Consider the following 23,272-nt stretch of genomic DNA (forward strand, 5'->3'; position numbering starts at 1 on the left):
AATAGCTGTCATTTGAATAGTCATGACAATGGAGGTTTATCGAGTTATCAAAAATGTTAAACTAGTTTTTAGTTGCTAAAATTATCCTTTCTTTGGATTATTTAGATGTTTTGGACTTATAGAAAGTAGCACATTGGAGCAAACAAGAGAAGAGACAGAAACTGAGAAAATGACTCACTTGGAGAGTTTGGTCGAATTAGGTCTGTCTTCTACATTTAGTACAATCCTCACACAATGTTCCAAAGAAATATTTATGGTAAGAGTCTCATTGCTGCAAAAATATTAAATCCCAGTCTTGTAGTTTTCTTTGTTGTTTTAAAAATTGAGCTTCAACTTACTTTAAATAGTATATCATGCCATTTATCCTTGGTTTCATACTAAAATTTGAAAAAGATGAACAGTTGATTCTCATTATATTTGCAGATTTCATATTTGCAAATGCATCTGCTTGCTAGAAAATTTATTCGTAATCCCAAAATCTGTACTCAGTGCTCTTATGGAGATGTGTGAATGTGGCAAACTGAGGTTGAATAACGTAACACTGCCTTCTTGTTTCAGCTCTAATACTGTAAGCAAACTTTATGTCTATCTACCTATATTTTTATTTATTTTAAAGTTTGTTTATTTTGAGTGAGATAGGGCATGAGCAAGGGAGGGACAGGGAGAGAGGGAGAATCCCAAGCAGGCTCCATGTGGTCAGTGCCAGAGCCCAGCGTAGGGCTGGAACTCATGAACTGTGAGATCATAACCCGAGCTGAAATCAAGAGTTGGATGCTTACCCAGCTGAGCCACCCAGGCACCCTTGCAAGTTTTATGTCTATTTAATGCCAGGTTTTCACATTTTGCTCTTTTTCTTGGTGATTTTGTGGTTTAAAATGGCCAAGAGTAGTGCTGCAGTACTGTCTAGTGTACTCACTACACTGAGTGTAAGAGAGTATGATGTGCCTCACCGAAAATAACATGTTTTAGATAAGCTTTCTTTGGGCATGGGTTATAGTGCCCTTGGCTGAGTTCACTGTCAGAGAATGAACAATATATTAGATACACATAAAACAAAATTTTATATTTATCAGTTGATGAAAACCAGAAATTTGTTAGTAACTTAAATCCTGCATTTCCTTTAGGAACAGTGATTCAGTATTTGCTATCAGCAACTTTATAGAGTATATTACATATAACAAGGATCGACTGCATTTTTTTAATCAGTTAAATAGTGTTTGGGAGGAAAGTTTTGGAAATCGTTTATGCCATCACATGATAGAAATTAAATCCCAACTATAAATATCTGTCAAACTGCAGGGGCACCTAGGTGGCTCAGTTGAACATCTGTGGAACGTCTCACTTGGTATCACCTCAGGTCAAGATCTTACAGTTGTGAGCTATGCAGAGCCTGCTTGGGATTCTCTCTTTCTGCCCTCCCTCCTGCTTGCACTGTCTCTCTCTGTTTCAAAATAAATGAATGAACTTTAAAAAAAAAATCTCGCCAACTCTAATGAGTGGGAGTTGGTGTGTCTTCACAAGACATTCTGTAAACATTCACCTTCATTATTGGTTGACCCATGTTATGTACAGTGTGGTCTTTAAGACCAGACTTTACTTCCAATCCTGTTTCATCTCCCTTCATCTGAGATTATGACTGTTCAGTGTGTTTATCCTGGATAAAAGCTAAACTGCTTTACAGATGCATGAAATATTTACTGAGATTATGTTAGTATAGAAATTAATGTAAATTATCTCATTTAACCAAAATCTTTTAAAAGGAGTTGTGAGTTAATGATCCTGAAAATTATAAATGTCTAGAGCCCATTCTTTCATTCAGCAGTTAAGTTGAAATTCTGTGACGTGTTTGTAAAATTAGACTGCCTCAGGTCTTTTAGAGTAGATAAATGTTTATAGTTTGTACTTGTCACAATGACAAATACTTAAATATTAAGTACTACAAAAAATTGCCTTATTTATGTTGGATTAGCCAACAAGATAATTGCATTTGCTGTAGTTTTTAATATTTTTTTAAATATTTCTGTAGCAAATAAAATCTTGTGCCTTGAAATGTTTTGTTCACATTAGGGTTTTATGTAAAGATTGTTCATAGATCTTGCTGTTAAAGCGATAAGCAAATCTTTATAAAATTCAGATGGTTAAATATCCTACATGGTTATTTTTAGAGTCTGAGTGTCATTTTCTTTTATGGTTCATAAGATGTTTAAATTATCGTAAAAATGTTGGTAAGATATTCTCATTTCTTACGTATCTTAATAGGTCGCCCTTCAGAAAGTTTTTAATTTTTCTATTTCACATATATTTGAAACAAGAGTAGCGGGCCGCATGGTGGCAGACATGTGCCGTGCTGCTGTAAAGGTGAGTTTGGTTTTTTTGGATGAATTAATGTGTCAGTAATCAGCAGGTTTATATGGTTAATTATTTTGAGACATGTTTGTTATACTTAAAAGGTCTTGTTCTTGCAGTAGCAGCTTACAATCCTTATTTGCCTCTGAAAATAGTGTTTGGGTATATACATTGTGAGTGATTATTTGTGGCCTTCCAGAAAACTTACTTATACAAATATGTTTTCAGTGCTGCCCAGAGGAGTCATTGAAGTTATTTGTTCCTCACTGCTGCAGTGTTATAACTCAGCTTACAATGAGTAAGTCATAATGTTACTATGCTGTATTTACAGTTTTAGGTGAATTTTGTCTTGCTTTGTTTTGGTTTCTTGCTTCTTGAACCCTGTTGATGAAAACCGGTTCTGTAAGCTCAAGAATCATTAAATTAAATTTTGTAGTTTGGGGCAGGGATTGCTCGAATTAAAGTTTCATTCAGGTGACAGCTTAGAAATTTTACTTTATTAAATTAATATTTTCATATACACAAGAACCATTGAGAGGTTGCCATAAAGAAATACTAGTTATTTTGTGAGATCTGAAGGAGCAGGAGTCCCAATTGGTGTGTTTATTTTCTCGCAAATTGAGTTTTTACCTCCTCTGGAATAAGTTCAGCTTCATGAGAAAGGAATGAAAAGTCTCTCAAAAAGAGACTCTTCTCAGCTGTTAGAGACACTAAAGACAAATAGTAAAAAATGGTCATTTAGGTTGGATACATGGTTCTTTTTCCTTGATACTGTTCTGCCATTTTTAGACGATGATGTGTTAAATGAAGAAGAGCTAGATAAGGAGCTGCTATGGAATCTTCAGCTTTTGTCGGAGGTATTGTAAGTCTTTGGAATAAATGTTAGTATGCAGATATTGGCTTAGTTTTAGAATTTCAGTTTTGTTTTAAATTGACATAAAAATACGAAAAGTCTTAAAGTTTAGAAATTTTTTGATATGGCCACAAAAGTCAGATAATATCATTTTCTTGTTATCAAAGGGGTGTGATATTTGTCGATGACTTCCCATGTGCAGCACTCAACTTTTTGCTAATTAATTCTGATATTAATAACTTCCATTGAAAATGTTACCATTTTGGTGATTATTCCCCTCCTCCTCCCAATCTGCATTCTCAATTTGGCTCTCAGTGACACCTCCTTTTCCTTTATGGTTTAGTTTACCAGTGAACAGAGAACTAAATTAAGTTTTGTCTCTTTGAGGAGATAGACCCTTTGTTGTTGTTGTTGTTCTTATGAATTGTATCTACAAGTAATTAGTTTTCTAATTCTCATTAATATATAAGAAAAGCATATACATATATATGAAAAAATAGTGTTTTTTTTGCAAATTTCTTATTGTTTCTTATCAGTTTTCAGTAGATTTTATTAAGATTTCCAGGCAGAAAATAAAATTCATTTACAAATGATGATTTACCATTTCCTTTCCAATAATTATACATCCTTAAAAATTATCTTTTAATTAATTTAATTAATTAATTTACATCCAAGTTAGTTAGCATATAGTGCAACAGTGATTTCAGGAGTAGTTTCCTTAATGCCCCTCACCCATTTAACCCATCCTCCCTCCCTCAACCCCTCCAGCAACCCTCTGTTTGTTCTCTATATTTAAGAGTCTCTTATGTTTTGTCTCCCTTCTTGTTTTTATATTAATTTTGCTCCCTTCCCTTATGGTCATCTGTTTTCTATCTTAAGGTCCTCATATGAGTGAAGTCATATGATATTTGTCTTTCTCTGACTGACTAATCTCACTTAGCATAATACACCCTAGTTCCATCCACGTAGTTGCAAATGGCAAGATTCCATTCTCTTTGATTGCCTAGTAATTCTCCATTGTGTATATATGCCCCATCTTCTTTATCCATTCATCCATCGATGGACATTTGGGCTCTTTCCATACTTCGGCTATTGTCGATAGCACTGCTATGAACTTTGGGATGCATGTGCCCCTTTGAAACAGCACACCTGTATCCCTTGGATACATACCTAGTAGTGCAATTGCTGGGTCGCAGGGTAGTTCTAGTTTTAATTTTTTGAGGAACCAAGGAGATAGACTCTTTGGGAAGAGATGGTACTATGGCACATGAAAGCCTGAATTCAGAGAATGTATTTTGATCTTAAAAAAGAATTGTTAGAATATACTTAAAATGACAGTCCTAAAATGAATTAAAGTCATTTGAAGAGACACTGTTACTGTTTTAGGCAAATTTAGTAGCAGCTAAACATTGTCCATTGCATTAATTATTGATTCTTCATCTTTTCACTAAAATGTCTTGAATGTCTTTTAGATTACTCGAGTAGATGGGAAGAAGTTGCTTCTTTATAGGGAGCAGCTTGTAAAGATTCTCCAAAGAACTCTACACCTGACCTGTAAGCAAGGCTACACTCTGTCTTGTAACCTTCTGCACCACCTCCTTCGCTCTACGACGCTCATCTATCCCACCGAGTACTGCAGTGTGCCAGGTGGCTTCGACAAGCCTCCTTCTGAATACTTTCCTATCAAGGCAGGTGTTGTCAGTAATCAAGATTTCAAGTGGTTTTTCTAAGGATTCAAAGTTGGGGGTGGAGGGGGGTTAGGTATAGACAGGTATCACTTCTTTATTTTTAAAGTAGACTATTAAGATTATTACTGGAATGTTTTAAACTTGGAAAGTACAACATAGTGCTGGAACAGCCTAGTTTTCTTCTTCTCTGTTTGTATATGAAGTGAGTTGGTTTGCTGTTTGTAACCTCTAATTTTATTGAGGAACTCAGTGGACATACATAAACTCACTGTTGGCTCTTGGAGTAAACTCCCATTTGAGTGGCTCTTCAGGGAGACCTTCTGGACTAATAATCAAGAGAGTTAAGATGTTTTCATGCCCTTTTTTGTGCATTTTTGGCTACCTTAGGTTTGGATTACTTTCATTTTCTGGAAGACCTTTTACGTTACACTTGTGTATATATTCTTTTCTCAACTTTTCAACTTGCTAAATATATGCTATTCTTTTCTAGGACTGGGGTAAACCAGGGGACTTGTGGAATCTGGGCATCCAGTGGCATGTTCCTTCTTCAGAGGAAGTGGCTTTTGCCTTCTATCTTTTGGACTCCTTTCTTCAGCCTGAGCTCATCAAACTCCAGCACTGTGGTGATGGTGAACTTGAAATGTCTAGGTTAGTTTTCTTTCATAATCAGTGACTCTTACATGGTTGCAGACTAAAAAAGTCTTTTTGTGCCTTCCCCTTTCTCCATAGCGTATCTGATAGATTTATTTTCAGTGTGTGTTTGTATCTGCCATAAATGTAATTAGTGAACTATTTAATATAAAGGGTGGTGTAACAGATTTCTTCATGACATTTAAACCTTTTAAATAGAAAAACTTGGGGTTTTTCTAGTTGGCTTTTTGTGATTTCTACTTAGCAGTTTAGTGCATTTTTGGGGAAATGTATGGAAATGCCTGGTTTTCTAGGTTCAGATTAGATGTTTTTTAGTTTTTTTTTCCCTGTGATTTTTATTATTGACATTAACATTACTTAGTGAAATATCTCTATGAGACTTTTTTTCTTTCCCAAGAGGCTTTAACAAGAAACAATTAAGATCATTAGACTTTTATAGTTTAAATCTTTTAAAGTTCCTAAAATAATAATAAAGTTACTATGTGTCAAATATCAGGAAATTTCAATAAACAAATTCAGTAGGAATGGAAAAGGAAAGAAGTATGATTGATGTCTGAACTGTTTTTTGTAGTAAATGTGTAGCTAATCCATTTTCGAAAGATGAAATATTCTGGGAGATCTTCTGTAACACTGTTTTCCCTTTTTGTTAGTGGTAGTGCCCTTCGGGTAAACAGGTGATTGCATGCAGAATTGATTCACAAAGGGTAATCAGTTGCTGTTACTTGTAATTATTTAGAGCCTGTTTAATTGTAAGCAGGTCTCTATTACTAGTAAATACTTGTTTAATTACCTTGTATTATTAAGTGGGCCTTAAGACATTTGTTAGTCTTAATATTGTATATCTCCACTTAAGGTTCTTGTACTCCATCCTAGACTCTAGAAGTCCTCTTATTAGAAAGGGACTTGGAGTCTCCTAAAATATGAAAATAACCTTTTGTCTTTTCCAGAGATGATATTCTACAGAGTCTGACTATAGTGCACAACTGTTTAATTGGCTCAGGAAACCTCCTACCTCCACTGAAAGGAGAGCCAGTTACTAACTTGTAAGTAAAAATAACTACTTTACATATTCTGCTATTGCCATTTGGCATATGTTTTAATTCTAAGTCACAAAACAAGTCATTGGTTTTGTTATTGGTGGTGTTTCTGTATCACTTTAACCATTTTGTCATTGTTAGGCCAAAATACCTGAGGCAGAACTTAGGTCTGTAAGCTCTAAGGCTTTATTCAGTTTTTTATATGATAACCAGCACAGGGTAATTTTCATTGTTACTCAGTTTAAAAATATTGATGATACCAAGTTCATCCTTTAGTTTCCGATTTAAGATAAATGCTCTTTTTAAGAAAATTCCTTTTTTTTGGTCAGTATTCACTGTTCATTAAAGATTTAACTGGAAAAATCTGCGTGTTTTTACATAAAAATTTGTTGTGTTATTTTGAGCTTTTAAATTCTAAGTTGCTTTTCTGAACTTAAGTGCTTTTCAGGCTACAACTATTGTGAATGAATGTCTTTATTTAGTCCATTGTTAGTGCAACCATGTAAATTGAAAAAATTGAGTTTAAATGAAATCAGTAATATCTAACTCTAGCTCAGTTAGGTATTAAGTAGATGGATGCTAGTTTCAGATCTAGTTTCATTATACTGCCTTAGATCATTTTCTCTCAACATCAACATCTCATTGCTGAGCCAGTTCATGAAAATCACATAAAAACAAGTAAGTAACCCCTGCCCCTCAAAAAACACAAAGGGAGCAATTTGTTCATTTGCAGCAAAAATCTTAAAACACTTCCAGGAGTGATTTTAAAACGTGGCTTGCTTATGTTTCACATATTTTGTATAATCATTGTTTGGAGTCCTGTTTCTCATGATTTCCATTTAATTTCCTCTAAAAACTGTTTCTAGGCATTGAACTTTAGATTGCTCATTAGATTTAAGAGGGAGAAGTAGGGTCATCTCAGGTAAGGAAATCTGTTTTAAGTTTGTTGAGGAATTTGCTGAGTTCTTTTAAAGCTTTTTGGTTTTCATCAGTATTATAGGTTGATCTAGGGGCAGTTTTACCAAAATTCATTTTTGCTAAGAAATTGATTTTAAACAATTTTTAAAAATGAGAGACCTACAGAAATGGTTTTAATTTTCCTGATGATCTTAACACTGTGAAATAGAGTAAGAATTTAACTCTTATGGCATACTAAAACCCTATTTCATATATAATAGATTAATTACGTCAGTAAATTTAGTTCTTCTATAATGTGTTGACATTGAGAAGTATAATAATTTAATCCAATAATTTATCTAAGAGCAAAAGCATGTATCTTCTGTATATGTGCTTAGAAGATTTTTAGTGTTCAGTTATCCTTAGGATGCACTGCTGAAGGGTCCAGTCATGAGACTGACAGGTTTCTGTTGCAGTTCATATCAGCAGGCACATGTGCTGTGTGCAGTCATAGTGAATTGAAGCAAGGTCTTTATTCTTTGAACTAAATGCACATCAGGCCAGATGTTCCTTTTTTGGTTATGATAAAACCAGTTAGGTTTGTCGTAATGAAATGCATTTTCAATAAGCAGAAGAATACCAAGTTAAAAACATTTTATGAATGCCATGGAATAGATATAAGTAGACCATTTTCCTATATTATAAGCTTTAAAATTGATCCTGAGCATCTTTATAGGTTTCTCCCAGAAAAATTAAGAAGGAAAGATAATTTAAACTGTAAAGTTTTGTGTTTCAAAATTTTCACTTTCAGAGTGAAAATTTAATATGAAAAAGTAATAAAAATTATACTTAGTATAAATATGAAATTTTCTGGTATATTTAATAATATGTAATAATGGAATAAAACACAGAACAAAACTTCATTTATTTTAATCATTGATTGATAAAAATTTTTAGGACCCTTTATGTATATTTAATAGTTATGTGCCTGTAGACAGGGGTAATGATTATACAAAGTAGAATTAAAGATTAATGAGCAGCCCTTTGCCTTTGAGTTGCCAAAAGAGTGGGTTTATAAAGTCTTTCCTGGGCTTTTAAATAATTCTTAACAGAATCCTTCCCTTTAAAACCAATTTCTATCTGGTATCTCCATCTGAAATTTTAACTTATTTTGATAGCATAGGACTTTTTACATTTATTTTCTTTTTCTAACATTTCAATTTTTTTGCACATAGCAAATTAGTTCTCACTGAAGTATCATAAAGTTAGCTTTTTAAATTTAAAAATGCTTATTCTAATATAGGTCTGTAATTGTTAAGATTTATTAAGTGTAAATTAATTTGAAAAAAACTAATCAGGGCACCTGGTGGCTCAGTCAGAGGAACATGCTGACTCTTGATCTCAGGTTCGTGAGTTTGAGTCCCATGTTGGGTGTAGAAATTACTTAAATAAATAAAACTTTAAGAAAAAAGAAAAAGAAAAACTGATCAAATAATTTCAGTTGATGTTGCCATTATTCTGGTAAAATAAACCACACTGCCCAGTGTGAAGAAAGAATATCTATCGCATAATTCTTGGAGATTATAGCAGCAGATCTCCATAAGAAACAAAGTCAAATATACCAGGCAGGGGAGAAAAGGAAAGGTATATAATTGTGACAAGTGCATTAGTTAGTATAATACCTAACATGCCTGAGGGAATCACTCTTGTTAATAACAAACACTTTGGCTGTGGTATTGTGGGACATGATGTATTTTCCGAAATACCAGACTAGTTTTGGGGAGCACCTACCAACCCAAATATTTCTTTAAAACTAATCTTATATTTTTCTTACATAAAACTCAGGTAAAATGGTCCAGCTACTTAATTTTTTTGGTCAGGTCTTTCATTATTAAATTTGCCTCGCACATGGACTGGTAGTATTTGTCTTCTAGAAAATTGCAATAATGTGAAACTGGAAACTTGGTTCAGTTCTGAGTTTTCCTGTAAGAAAATCTTAGTTCCTAATAGAATATATGGCATAGTCTTAGAATCCCATTGTTCAGGTAAATAGCTACTAAAGGTGAAAACTAGTTTTCTGTGCATTGTATTAGAGATTGACAAAATATAAAATCTTAGGTGACTTGATTGTCCTAAGTATAAAGTAAATGATATACCTAATGGTATCTTCATTGTACTTTTTTGGCCTTTGGCAATGTAAGGTTACTAAATATCTTGTATTTATTATAAATTTTCCTGTTTCAAAGGGTGGGTAAAAGAAGGTCCCTTGAGAGTAATTCAGGGTAAATTTCTTTAGAACAATTGGAATTTTTGGCAGTTTTGTCAGATACCAGGGTTGCTGAATTAATCTTCAAATGGAGCCTCTCTATTTTGCTGTTGGAACCTTTAGTTAATGACTTAATAGAAATATGTGTGGTATAGTGTATACTCCTAGTTCTACCTTCATAGATGCGGAAGCTGGATTATGTCTTCGCAGGGTCACACAGGAATGTTGGACACTTGTCTTTAATCCTCAAACCGTCATGAATTTCTCCTTTCGCAGTCCAGTCTTTATAATCTTTTAGGTCTAACCAGCTATCACAGGATGCAAAAAAACTAACATCTATAAAAACAGGGTTACTCAAGGTAGAGGAGTCACCATTTTTCATCTGAGATATTTCTTCTTTACCTTGTGCCCCCTTTCCTCTGATAGATCTGTTAAGTCATTCTTATTAGTTAAACCATTCTTAGGATCTCAGCTTTTACTAACTTCTCAGTCAAAGAAAACTTCATATTTAAGGCCTAAGAGTTGAGACCATTTCATTAATATGTGAAAGGATGTGTTGTTCTGCGATGAGGGGCAGGGCTAGCTAACCTCTCTTGGCACCTCCAGGAAACTACCCAGCTCTGCTGGGGAAGCTGCACACAGGAAAGGAAACAGTTACTACTCCACGGTGAGTAACCCTGTTTTCTCCTTATTTCACCTTCTGTTTTCATTGATTTTTAAAGCTTGTGTGTCAGACGTGGAAATAGCTCTTATGCTCAGAGTTAACTTTAAACCTAGCAGCCTTTTATTCCCATGGTAGAGTAAGAGCCAGCTTTTCATTTGTGTTCATAGCTATTACTGATGCCTAGGGTTGAATTGGACAACAGAACACTGAAATGGGTCAATTGTTTCTTGTGAAACACTTGAATCTTGAATGGGGAAAAAAATCTCTGTAAATTAGTGGCTTGGTTTTTATACTTTCTATGTTTGCTTTCACGGGGTGGGGGGACTATAGGGAAGAGTAGGCTGTTCTTTCACCTACAGAAAAGAATTATTGTTTGTACCTGTTTCATGACAGCTCACCTAGCCTTCGTTTGCATATCTGATAAGCATTGTATATTTTGTTTTTCTGTTACTAGTCATTTCTTCCTTTTTCACCACCCTTTCTCTCCCACCAGTGATTGTTTCCATAGTTCTACTCTAATCAGATCTGGAGAAGATTGCCATCTAGTGGTACAAATAACCTGGCTGTTGAAAATTTCTGGGTCTTTTTTTTTTTTTTTTTAGTGGCATAAATATTGAACATATTTTGTTACAAATGAAGTGGCCTTGTGCTGTCTAGTGCTTTGAAGCTGATTTAACTTTATTATTGTTGTATAAATGGTATTATGTATAATATGTTGTGTTGGAATTTTTGTCAGACTTTTATTTAGTTCCTGAGGTTAAATTATGACTGTTTGTAAAATGTACCAGGAGGAAAAGAATGAACTTTATGTGGGTTGGGGTAGTAATGGTATTTGATTTAAATTATGCATATTGCTCCTATAGCTTTAAAACAGAACACACATCTCTACGTGCTAATGACACTTTAAATATGCTCTCTGCTAAGGTTGTGTAAGTAACTAAAAATGACAAGAGCAGTTTTAAGTATCTAAGTAAAAGCAGTACACATATACTTAGTGTGGCCACAGAAAGATACAATCAGAGTTTTACTTGGGTAGTAGAGATTTCTTTTAGGTAATTTATTCTAAACCCAGAGGAAATATTTTGTATAAATATGTATTTACATTCTGAAAAACATTTAGTGTAAAACCCGTCAATCCAATCAGAATTTAATTAATTTGTTAGAGAAGAGATCTATTAAAACAGAATCTTAGGTAAATAAAGGTAAAATGAATTTGTGATGGATCGGAACAAACAAAAGCTGAAATTCATGTCTGACCAGATGCTTTTGTACACTTAAGATAGGAAGTATATGTTTTAATTCAGGTCTCAAAAGTAAAAGCCTAAGCTGGTTTTATTTAAATGTACTTCTTAATACTTTAAAATTCCAAACAGGTTGAGATATTTAAAAAATTATAATCAGTAATAATATTTCTTCAAATTTTCTAGTAGGGTAACAATTCAGAGTGACACATGAATTTTAAGTTAGCATCAGGGCTCTTTCGTAAGACTTGTTTGCCGTTACTAGAGTCAGAAATGTATACAGGCAAAACATTGCAAATACCCAACTGATAACTCTTTTTGTTGTTCTTGTTTGATAGATTTTTCTTAATATAGTAAAAAGTATTCAAAGTAGTTTAGAGATTGCTTTTTATGTTATTTGTAAAAAGAATTTTATGACTAATTAAAATACATGGTTGGTTTAGTGTTTGGTACTAGGTACAGACTAGGTAAGGTACAAGAGCATTCCTACTTTACAAAACTACTGATGTTTATGCAGCAGTGAGGAGACATCAGCTGTCATATGGTTGCTCAAGACAAGCATCTTCCTGTGCTGTAACAGGGAAGAAGGAATGGGGGGGAGGTGGGAGGGAATGGTCTTACATTTTATGCTTGTTGACTGAGCACAGTCTTTTTCTCTTTGGTGGTGAAATTTAATTTCAGTAGAGATCTTGGACTCCTTGAAGTTCATTGTAAAGGAATCTGATTTTAGTTTTAACTGACTGGATTCTGGATACATATATATTGTTTAGTCATACACAGTTTTACAGAATGTTCCAGTTTGCAAGATGTTGCCAAAGGTTGAAGCTTTATAGGATGAAAACGCAAATTTTAAGAATTTGAATTTGAGTCTATGAAAAGCAAATTAATATTTTATGTTATAAAATATAACCATTCTGGGGTGCCAGCGTGACTCAGTTGGTTGAGCGTCTGACTCTTGGTTTTGGCTCAGGTCACAATCTCACGGTCCATATCCCTGAGTACAAGCCCCGTATTTTACTCTGTGCTGACAGTGGGGAGCCTGCTGGAAATTCTCTCCCTCTGCCTCTTCCTGCTTGCACTAGCGCACGCTCTCTCCATCTCTCTCAAAAATAAGCAAACATTTTTTTAAAAAGATAAATTTTAAGAATATATAATCATTATTTATTAGGCTTGATTTGAAACACAAGGCAGTATTGTTAGTGAGGAGCATAGTTAAATAATTAGCAGTTTAGTCATCTTAATGTTATTACCCATTTAGACAAATCCCAGAATTCATAACTACCAAATGCTGAGATGGAGATAACTTGCTTAATTCAGGTTGAAAAGATACAATTTAGATAGGGGTATGTTGAGTTAAAAATAGTTTCTTCTTCATGACAAGTGGTGTGTAGTTCATGAATGAGGAGTACAACAAAATTTCTATTTGTTACTTATTAGCTTTGTGTTGGATATGCTTACCCCATGTTTCCTTGGCATTTGTGCCTTTGCCCTTCCTCTTAGAAAGTATTATCTTCTTGTTTATTAAAAGTTGAATTGATAGGTATTTTGAAGTAAAATGTTGAAAATATTTTCCATTGAAGAAAATTTAGATTTCAGATACAAAGATTCCTATTCCCTCGTAAAATCTGTTTTTAGATACCTTAAAAGTAGCTTTTAATTGTTTAATGAGTTTAACCAGCTACGTCTGGTTCTGGTAACATAATTCTTTCTGGCAGGCCTTTAATTAGGAAATGCAGTGTTTTTATGTCTGATCATTTTCGAAAGAAAGTAATGACATTTTACTGCAGATATTAGGAGAGATCATTGTGGGTGGCTTTAAGCAGAAGGGTAATGATTATTTTTAAAAGTTTGTAAGCTATATATTCTTTAGTAAAATTTGAGCTTTTGGTGCCTAGTTTTAACCTTTATTATAAAGCCAACTTTTCTTTGTATAAATGTTTGTCATCAGATTTAAGCTTTTATACTTGAATATTAAATATCATTGTTTTGTTTATTTGGGTGGTGAATTTTTCCCCATAAAGTCATTAAATTTAATTAACATTTTCTTTAAGATGAATAATATTGTCCTTACTGAAACAGATAATATTAATCTTCAGAAGGATAAAGAGTTGAAGTATTGAAGATGAGAAATCAGTACAAAAAAGCATCATCTTTGTTTTGATTTAAACATTCTAGCAATGACACTTTTCCCTTTCATCCTTCTTATTGGTATTATTAATAAATGCAAGCACTCTTGTTTTTATACAGGGTACCAAGTTTGGTGTCCTTGGAAGAGACAAAGTTGTATACTGGACTTGAATATGGTATGTAAATTCTGATCTGACTAAATTTTATGTGGAGAATTTTTGTCAGTTACTCTACAATAATTAAAATGGAATAATTTGTAGTTAGAATTTTCCTAGTCTCTTTTCATATATAAAATGAATATTAGTTAATTATACATACAGTAGCTATCTTTGCTTTTCCTGGAGAAACTGGAAATTTATATAAGAATAGTCAATAAAAGGTAAATATTTGGATGCCTTCTTATTTATTTGTGAGAGAGAGCGGGAAAGAGCCAGAGAGCGAGGGAGAATTCCAAGCAGGTTCCGTGCTGCCAGCACAGAGCCCAATGCAGGGCTCAATCCCATGAATCATGAGATCATGACTTGAGCTGAAATCAAGAGTTGTATGCTTAACTGGCTGAGGCACCCAGATGCCTCAATATTTGGATGCTTTCTGTGTGCAAAGGCAGTTTTTCCTATCTAGTCATGTGCATTTATGTTGAGAATTGATTTAGAACGGATACATTATACTTGATGTGAATGTAGGAATATTACAACCTTTATTTATTCTAACGATCTTTGTGTCTTCCTGTCATAGTGAATTAAATTTCATATAAGTATGTAAAATGTTAATTTAATGTTCTGAATCTAACATTAATAGAAATTTAGTACATTTCCTTATTGCTGGGTTAACAGTGGAATTAATTGCTACGGTGTAATTTTTGTTTGCTTGATTTGGGTTACCTATAACCAATTAGAGAATCCTACACATTTATGGTCCCTAATTAGTGGCTAGAGCCTTTGAAATATTGGCAAAGTGTTTTTTTCTCCCTCCTCCTCGACTGCCCAATGAAGTTTTATAAGCAGGTCTTTGTAAATGTGAAGGTTTTAAAAGTTACTCTGTATCATTAATCCAACTGTGATAAAAGGCAGACCCGTTTGGTTTTTTTCTTTGATACATGATTTATTCTTGACATAAACTGTTGATAGAAGCTTCAGTAGTCTGGGGGAGCATTCGGTGTGTCTAAAATGCCTTGTCTCATTTTTTAAAAAATAGATCTATCCAGAGAGAACCACCGAGAAGCAATTGCTAGGGTCATAAGGAAACTTCTTAGTAAGTACATGTATGCATTAACTTTATTTTAACTAATAAATATTTAGGAATTTTATAGCATATGTGCTTTTACTTAACTTTATTTAAATTTTAAATAATGAGAATATCAGGTAGTATTTTTTTCCATAACTAATAGATTCTTAATTCGTACATCAACATAATTATAGTAATTCAAAACATTCTAACCAGAATCCCTTTTCTTTTATTATAGACCACATACTTAACAATTCAGAGGATGATACCAAGTCTTTGTTTCTTATCATAAAGGTACAATTATCCTTTAATAGTTGCATGATTATTATGTGACTAAGTTCGACAGGATGGCTTATAAATATAAAATCTGAAATTTTTGACAGATTATTGGAGACCTTTTGCAGTTCCAAGGATCGCACAAGCATGAATTTGACTCTCGTTGGAAAAGCTTTAACCTAGTAAAGAAATCAATGGAAAATCGGGTCAGTATGTTCACCTACAGTCCCTGAATTAATTTTGTAAAATGTGTATAATATTGATGCAGCACTTGATTTAGCGATTGTTCAACATACAGATGAATTTTCCCTCTGCATAAAAATTGTAGATTTCCAAATATTGTATCATGGTATAATGGAAAGGATCCTGGAAAAATGTTTTCCTGATATAAAGTCTTCTGTGAATTTCCATGAGAGTCTCTGAACTCTTATTGGGTATTTGGAGTGTGATAACTGGGCAGGCTGCTGTGTAAGAACTTGACAGAATAAAAGATAGGAGGAATTGTCCACAGGCATGAATTTAAAGCATCCACTTCATGGAGATATCAGAAAAATATGTCTTATGTTATTTTTGCACTCCAGACATCAGTGCAAGCTTCTCAGGAACTTGGAAGAAAGAATAATTAAGCCAGCCATTTGATGTTGACTGCAGTGTTTTCTTCTGTAGGAGACTTACATTGAAGTTGAGTCTAAAAAGGTGGTAGGGATTTATTACTTAGGCAGAGGTTGCTACATATATTAGAGGGAATAGCATGTAAAACAGGGCAGGGAGACATACAAACACGGCACGCTTTAGAGAACAGTGGCTAGAGAGCAAAGTGGTATGAGGTAACAAGGTGGTTTATAGTTTTATCCCAAGAAAGTGCTTTCAGTTTTATATTCAGCATTGGGGGAGCCATTCAAGTTTCTCAGGTAGATCTGATTTGAATATTGGAAAGACCAGTCTTTGATCAATCAAAATGAATTCAATGAAATTTGAAAACCTCTGTCATCAGTGAAAAATAAGCAATAGGAGATTGAGACTATAAGCAGGGAGGGTAGTTAAACTATTGTAAATAGTCTAGGTGGAAAAAACACAGGCTGAATCAAGTCACTGACATTGGGATGCAAATAAGGTGTTTTGAAAAAGGAGAAAATGCAGGGACTTGATGACTAGTGAGATAAAGGTGTGAAAGAGGAGGAATCTTTGAGTTGCAGATAGCTGCCTTTAGTGAGCAGAGGAAGGTTGGGTGGTAGGGGAGATCATAAAAGATAATTTTTAGAAAAATAAAAGATACTATATTGTGTAGTAAACATACACAGTTACGTGGAAAGACTATTTATAAATGTAACAGGGTCAAGCAGTTTTGTTAGTAGTCTTTTCAGTAATTGACTGAATAAGGACTGGCTCAGTTTCTCTCCCCTGCATGGATCTGTTACTAAACTACCAGAGAAAAACACAGTGTTGGATGACCCATTTAAAGGAGATATTTCTTTTAAAAAAGGAGGAGGAGTATTTCTACTCTTAGCCATAAAATTAACTGAAATAATGTCTTCAAATGTAAGCTTGATCACTTTAGAATAAATGAAATACCTCCATTACCCACCTGCCCACCCTGGACCTTTACTGAACTAATTTTTCAATAAGGGATTCAGGGGAACCCACTAGTGTGGAACTTAGGGACAATGTTGAAGTGTCTTCTACTTTGCTTTTTAGCTCCATGGAAAAAAACAACATATCAGAGCACTATTGATTGACAGAGTAATGTTGCAGCATGAGGTAAATCTCTTTAAAATCATGATGGCTTTTATAAATGATAGTTTTCCAGATGACTATGTAATTGTTTGTGTTACTTCATAATTAAGTGAACTTTGTAGTAAAAACTTTGGGATTTGATTTTACATTGCTTAATTTTCATAGCTACGAACTCTGACTGTTGAGGGATGTGAATATAAAAGGATACATCAAGAGATGATCAGAGATCTGCTTCGTTTATCTACAAGTTCATACAGTCAGGTAAGGCCAGTTGACTCTGCCTCGCCTTCCTATTTTATTACAGTGCAATCTAAATATCCCCATTTCAGGGGTGCCTGAGTGGCTCAGTTGGTTAAGCATCTGACTTCGGCTGAGGTCATGATCTCACCGTTTCCAAGTTTGAGCCCCGCATCAGGCTCTGTGCTGACAGCTCAGACCCTGGAGCCTTTTTCAGATTCTGTGTCTTCCTCTCTGTCTCTGCCCCTCCCCTGCTTGTGTTCTGTCTCTCTCAAAAATGAATAAACGTTTTTTTTAAACATTTAAATAAACAAACAAACAAACATTCCTATTTCACATCCAAGGAAGTTTAAGTAATTTATTGGCATAGAAAACATCTTTCAAATTGCAAATATTCTCAAGCTAATTTTAGTAGTCTTTTTAAAATAATGTTGATTTTTACTGTTTGTTATTGCTTCTCAAATTTCTTTAAAAATGTAAAGTTGGGGAGGCCCACCTGGATTGCTCAGTCCTTTTAGCATCTGACTTCAGCTCAGGTCATCATCTCACGGTTTGTGAGTTTGAACCCCTCGTTGGGCTCTGTGCTGACAGCTCAGAGCCTGGAGCCTGCTTTGGATTCTGTGTCTCCCTCTCTCTGCCCCTCTCCCACTCAGGTTCTTCCCCTCCTCCCCCAAAAATAAACATTAAAAATGTAAAGTTGGTAGATGTTGTAATGTTGCTCCCACTTAATCAGATCACATTATGCAGGCCAGTCTGGGAAGATGGTATAATTCCCCCTAGGTGTTATGCTTGGGTTTCGGCAACCTGCCACCATCTGAACTATGGAGTCCATCCTTTAAGGTAGCATTGGACCAAGAGATTCTCTTTAAGCACAGACAATTGGAAAAAGCAAAATTCATGGAAAGCTAATTACTCTGTCTTTATAAAATAATGTAAATTTAGAAACTAGTCTCTAAATCAAAGATTGCACCTCAAGTAATGATTAAAGAGTTTGAAATATATACACTGTGTCAGTGTTTTGAAACATGGGCAGTGTGCCACTTTTACTGTAGTTTGTTATTATTTGTTACTATTTAGTTTGTGGGCTATAAACTTATACTGAATCTTTTGTCTGGGTTCAAGAAAGTCTTGGATTTTTCTCTGTTTAGAAAATGTTAACTCTTCTCATCAAAAGTAAGTCAGAAGAGAAAGTTAACTAGTCTGCTGATTATGTTAAGGAGTAAGCACATATCATTTCTATTCAGTCTCTCCTTTACCAAAAATATCTGAACCTGTGTAAACTGTGGATGTGGGTGGTGGTAATGTACATTCATTTTGGAAAAAAGATAATCCTTTACTTGTTTTTGCTAAGGTATATGGTTGGATGTATTTTTCTATTACTACACCAATATTGAAATTATTTTTGATAATTCATTTAGAAGTTTTTATAGTTTTGTCTACCATTTAATAAATATTGTTAACAATACTTTCTTCAGGTCAGAAACAAGGCTCAGCAAACATTTTTTGCTGCCTTGGGCGCATATAACTTCTGTTGCAGAGATATCATTCCCTTGGTTTTGGAGTTCTTACGGCCGGATAGACAAGATGTCACACAACAGCAGTTCAAGGTATAGGGTTTTCTGTTTTACTTAATTCTGAAAATTTTCAGATATACAGAAAGTTAAAAGAATTGTACAGTAAACATCCATATGTCCACCCCTCAGATTCTGTATTTAACATTTTACTGTATTTGCTTTATCACCTATGTGTCTCTATGTCCATCTTATTTCTTTATGTTAAAATAAATTGAAGACATCCATACCCTTCACCTTTAAACATATAGGTTTCTTTCCTCCCTAGTTATTTACTTATCTATGTTTATGATCGGTGTTATGATGGAGAGAGTGTAGACAGCTATTTGAGTTGAGCACCAGTGATAAATAGCCTGGCTGGCCTGTAGGAGAGGCGGGTGAAAGACCAGAATGTTTAGAGTAATGAGACCCACGTGTTGGAAGTCCTGAGACAGCAAGAAACATAGTGAGTTCGAGCAACTGAGTGACAGCTTGTATGATTAGAGCAGAGAGAGAAGGGAACGGCATAAGGAAAATAGTATATCCCACAGGAGTACAGTAGAGTACAGATGAAACATGATTGCTTACACTGTCAGAAGTAGGTTGATTCAGTGTGATTTAGGATAGAGAATTGATGAGACTTCATGGTTGAATATGAAGGTGCTGAACTGAAAGGATGTATCACAGTTCTTCAGGTTCAGATTGTACAGCTGGTTATTGGGTACATCAGAGAGAGAACAGGGAGACTAGATGATGAATTTGTTTGAACAAGTTATATTTGAAGTGTCTCCTATAAACTAAGAGGCATTGTCAAGTAGGCAGTCAGACCTCATTTCTCCACAACACACAGTGTCAGCGTGTGTTGATGACCGTGAAATCTTTGGGCACAGATAAGAGAGTCGAGGAGAAGAGTAAGAAGAGAAGAGGACTAGGGAGGCAAGTATTGAGACAACTCCACTAGGACCCCAAGAAGAGGTAACCGATGAGGGAAAGATGCAAAAGATAATAAGAAGTGAGGGGTTACAGAAGCCACAGAGAGATCTTTCCCTGAGAGACAAGGGACTCAGTCAGCAGATCATTTGCTTTCTGGAGGAGTTAAGATTACAACTTTACGTGTTCCTTGACGTTGTCATGTAATTAATACCAGTCAACAAACCATAGCTTGGGCTCAATTCATTGCTTTGATAAGTAAAGTTTCATTGGAACACAGTCATGTCCATTCCTTTATGTATCATGTCTGTGGCTGCTTTCACACTACAGTTGTGTAGATAAGTCGTTGCAACAGAGACCACATGGCCACTATTTACTATTAGCCCTTTAGAGAAAAAGTTTGCTGAACTCTGATGTAGATGTATAATTCAAGAGTATTGTGGAATGTCTGACTCCTAGAGTGGCACATTTTCCACCATGTTGGGTGCAGTTTAAAGGGACAAAATCAGGTAGGTCAAGTAATATCAAAAGTGAAAAATGTCTCTTAGGTCAGTAAACTCAAAATTACCAGTGATCTTATGGGAACCTGTAAAGAGGAGTAGAGCACACAGTAGGTAATGAGCCAGATCAGAATGGAGTTAGGGTGAATGTTTAAAAAATAACATAATAGCTCTTTTCATTAAAATAGGATATTTTTCAAAAGGGTACCTCAGGTCATCAGAATCATTCTGATTAATTGAGCTTCTCCAAGTAAAAAGCACACAGTTTAATTACATAACCTAGTTTTTATATGCTTAAAATACATCACAACCAGACTTGAGAAATTATTCCAAACGTGCTCTACAACTCTAAAAGTGGTGTATCTTACGGCCTTCATGATACAATTGTAGTAGAAGAGAATTGGAGTGGAAGCTGTATGCCTACAAACAACAGCCTTACGTTTCTGTGTTATCTTACTAATAGCTGTTCATTGAGCTAATCCTCTGCCAGATGATTTAGGGAAAATATTACTGGATGACAATTAAAGGTCAAGTTCAAGTTTCTAAAAGTAGTATATTATGTGTATGAACCTATTTTATTGACCAGTATCAGGCACTTAAATAATCAGTGTTTAGTAAATTTAAAAGCAACTCGTAGGTGAATTGGCTACAACTAAACAATACCTCTTATTTCCCATATTAATTATTTTTTCCTGCAGGGTGCCTTGTACTGTCTCCTTGGAAATCACAGTGGTGTATGTTTGGCAAACCTTCATGATTGGGACTGTATTGTACAGACTTGGCCAGCAATTGTTTCTTCTGGGCTTAGCAAAGCAATGTCCTTGGAAAAACCATCAATAGTGAGACTGTTTGATGATCTTGCAGAAAAGATTCATCGGCAATATGAAACAATTGGCTTGGACTTCACAGTAAGCAAAAACCATTTTTTAATTCAAATTTTAGTGGAAATTAACATTTGCTTTGTTTCCGTTTTGTACTTAGTAATCATTACCTTTGGTAGCAGGGTGGAGTGTGAATTCGGAGCATGGCCAGGAGAGAGGTAGAAGGTTTTCTTCCAAGAGACAACAAAGGGTTATTAACACTCTTGCATTTAACCATTATTCTTTGTATATCGATGGCCTCATTTTTCAAAGAGTTGATTATATTTTAGGAGATCACTCTTACTAGCCAAAGTCACATAAGTTTGATCAGAGGGTTCATAATTTATAGTGATGAAAATTAAAATTGGATGATTTGACAAATGAGGAAGTAAAGAGTATCAATTTCAGTGGTACTCATAAGGAGAGATAACAGCAGGAGCAAATGTATATCCCCATCATAATTGAGGATAGATAAAAGTGGTGTGAGTGCAGGTAAATTGTCCTCTTCTATAAAGTAATTGTGTTTGACATCTATCCTTTGGTTTCTAAACACTGCTCTAAATATATTTCTGTAAAACATAGTCTTGGTATTTGCAGCTGTCATTAGATGATGCCTTTTTTATTAAATGTTTTATTTTTTAAGTAATCTCTCCACCCAGCGTGGGGCTCGAACTTAACGCCAAGATCAAGAGGTGCATGCTCTACCAACTGAGCCAGCTAGGCTCCCTAGATTATGCTTTCTTTAAAAAAAAAAAAAAAAGTGTTTTTTTAAAATATGTAATTCACATAACAAAAAATTCACCCTTTTAACATAACACAATAGCATACTATATTTTCACAATAGTATATTCTCAGTGCTCTGCCACCGTCCCTACTCTCATTTCAGAACATTGTCATCACTCAGAAAGAAACCCGGTACCCAGGAGCAGTCACTGCTATTCCCCCAACATTGCTAGTCCCTGGAGATCACTAATATCCCTTGCCTTTTATGGACATTTCATATAAATGGAATCATACATAGGTGACCTTTTGTATCTGGCTTCTTTCTCTGAGCAGAACGTTGTCAAGATTTGTTCATGTTGTGACTTGTATCAGTGCCTCATTTCCCCCCCTTACTTTTCTTTTTTTTTAAGATTCCAAAGTCCTGTGTTGAAATAGCAGAATTACTTCAACAATCAAAAAACCCCTCTTCCAACCAGATAATGCTTAGTTCAGAAGAAATTAAAGAAGGACTTAAGCGCCAACAAGAAAAGAATGCAGATGCCCTGAGGTAATTACGAATGCCTGCTTTATCAAGATAGATAACACTAAAGACAGCCGACTTTAAATATTTCTGAAATAAAGATTCACCATAAGTACCTCATGAAGTTTATACATCGATTCTTAAAAAAATAAAAATGTTAGGAAATAATTATTGTGAAGTTCCCTGATGGTTACTTTTAGCTATAGAAATGGAACACACCATCTTAAAATTGTTTTAAAAGACTTTTGAAATTTGGAACCCAAGCAGCTCAGTGCTTCAGTGATAACACTTAAGCAGGAGCCTTTCCAGCTTGATTTTGTCTTTGTCTTATGGTTATGCGTATTAATTTTTTTCTAACATATCTATGTAAGAATAAACTATTACAGCCTGCCTTGTATATTCCTAGAGTACCATACAGATAAACTACTTCTAACATTGGTTGCTACTCACAGATTTACTTCTGAATATCTGCTTGGGAACAGTTGTACCTAGTACTTTTTGTTGTTTTCTCTCTGTCCTTCGTGGTCTTTTCTCACTGTCTCTCTTTACCCATCTGCTTTCACTCTGGCTTGGGTCTCACCAGACCTTTTATGGTCTCTAAATATATCAGACAGTCCTCTTAGATGCTGTCACTATAGCTATCACTATAGCATGTAAGAGGATGGCGAATTTAGCTAGAATTTGAATTTATGTTACATTATTTGATGTTCATCTTAGTGTTGTATTAAAACAATGCCTCAACTGAATTTTTTTTTTTTTTTTTTTTAAGGAACTATGAAAATTTGGTAAACACTTTATTAGATGGTGTGGAGCAGAGAAACTTGTAAGTGCGAATTTTTTTTAATGTTTATTTATTTTTGAGAGAGAGAGAGAGAGAGCACAAGCCGGGGTGCGGCAGAGAGAGAGGGAGAGAGACAAAGAATTTGAAGCAGGCTCCAGGCTCCGAGC

At 34.7% G+C, this 23,272-nt stretch overlaps 1 protein-coding gene across 1 annotated transcript in view; it reads left to right on the forward strand.

The window, feature by feature from the left end:
- Window positions 1–23,272, forward strand: part of PSME4 (proteasome activator subunit 4) — a 100,888-nt gene that overhangs the window by 45,860 nt on the left and 31,756 nt on the right. Inside the window, exons 14-30 of the mRNA XM_039249180.1 lie at window positions 106–256; window positions 2,260–2,358; window positions 2,575–2,644; window positions 3,136–3,203; window positions 4,672–4,887; window positions 5,378–5,535; window positions 6,486–6,581; window positions 13,891–13,946; window positions 14,965–15,021; window positions 15,233–15,288; window positions 15,378–15,476; window positions 16,966–17,028; window positions 17,170–17,265; window positions 18,717–18,848; window positions 20,920–21,129; window positions 22,215–22,351; window positions 23,094–23,147. Of these exons, the coding sequence (XP_039105111.1) occupies window positions 106–256; window positions 2,260–2,358; window positions 2,575–2,644; window positions 3,136–3,203; window positions 4,672–4,887; window positions 5,378–5,535; window positions 6,486–6,581; window positions 13,891–13,946; window positions 14,965–15,021; window positions 15,233–15,288; window positions 15,378–15,476; window positions 16,966–17,028; window positions 17,170–17,265; window positions 18,717–18,848; window positions 20,920–21,129; window positions 22,215–22,351; window positions 23,094–23,147 (1,818 nt within the window). The remainder of the gene's footprint in view (window positions 1–105; window positions 257–2,259; window positions 2,359–2,574; window positions 2,645–3,135; window positions 3,204–4,671; window positions 4,888–5,377; window positions 5,536–6,485; window positions 6,582–13,890; window positions 13,947–14,964; window positions 15,022–15,232; window positions 15,289–15,377; window positions 15,477–16,965; window positions 17,029–17,169; window positions 17,266–18,716; window positions 18,849–20,919; window positions 21,130–22,214; window positions 22,352–23,093; window positions 23,148–23,272) is intronic.

The sequence above is a fragment of the Hyaena hyaena genome, unplaced genomic scaffold, assembly GCF_003009895.1.
Source record: "Hyaena hyaena isolate Hyena2069 unplaced genomic scaffold, ASM300989v1 scaffold_332, whole genome shotgun sequence".
NCBI classification, from domain to species: domain Eukaryota; kingdom Metazoa; phylum Chordata; class Mammalia; order Carnivora; family Hyaenidae; genus Hyaena; species Hyaena hyaena.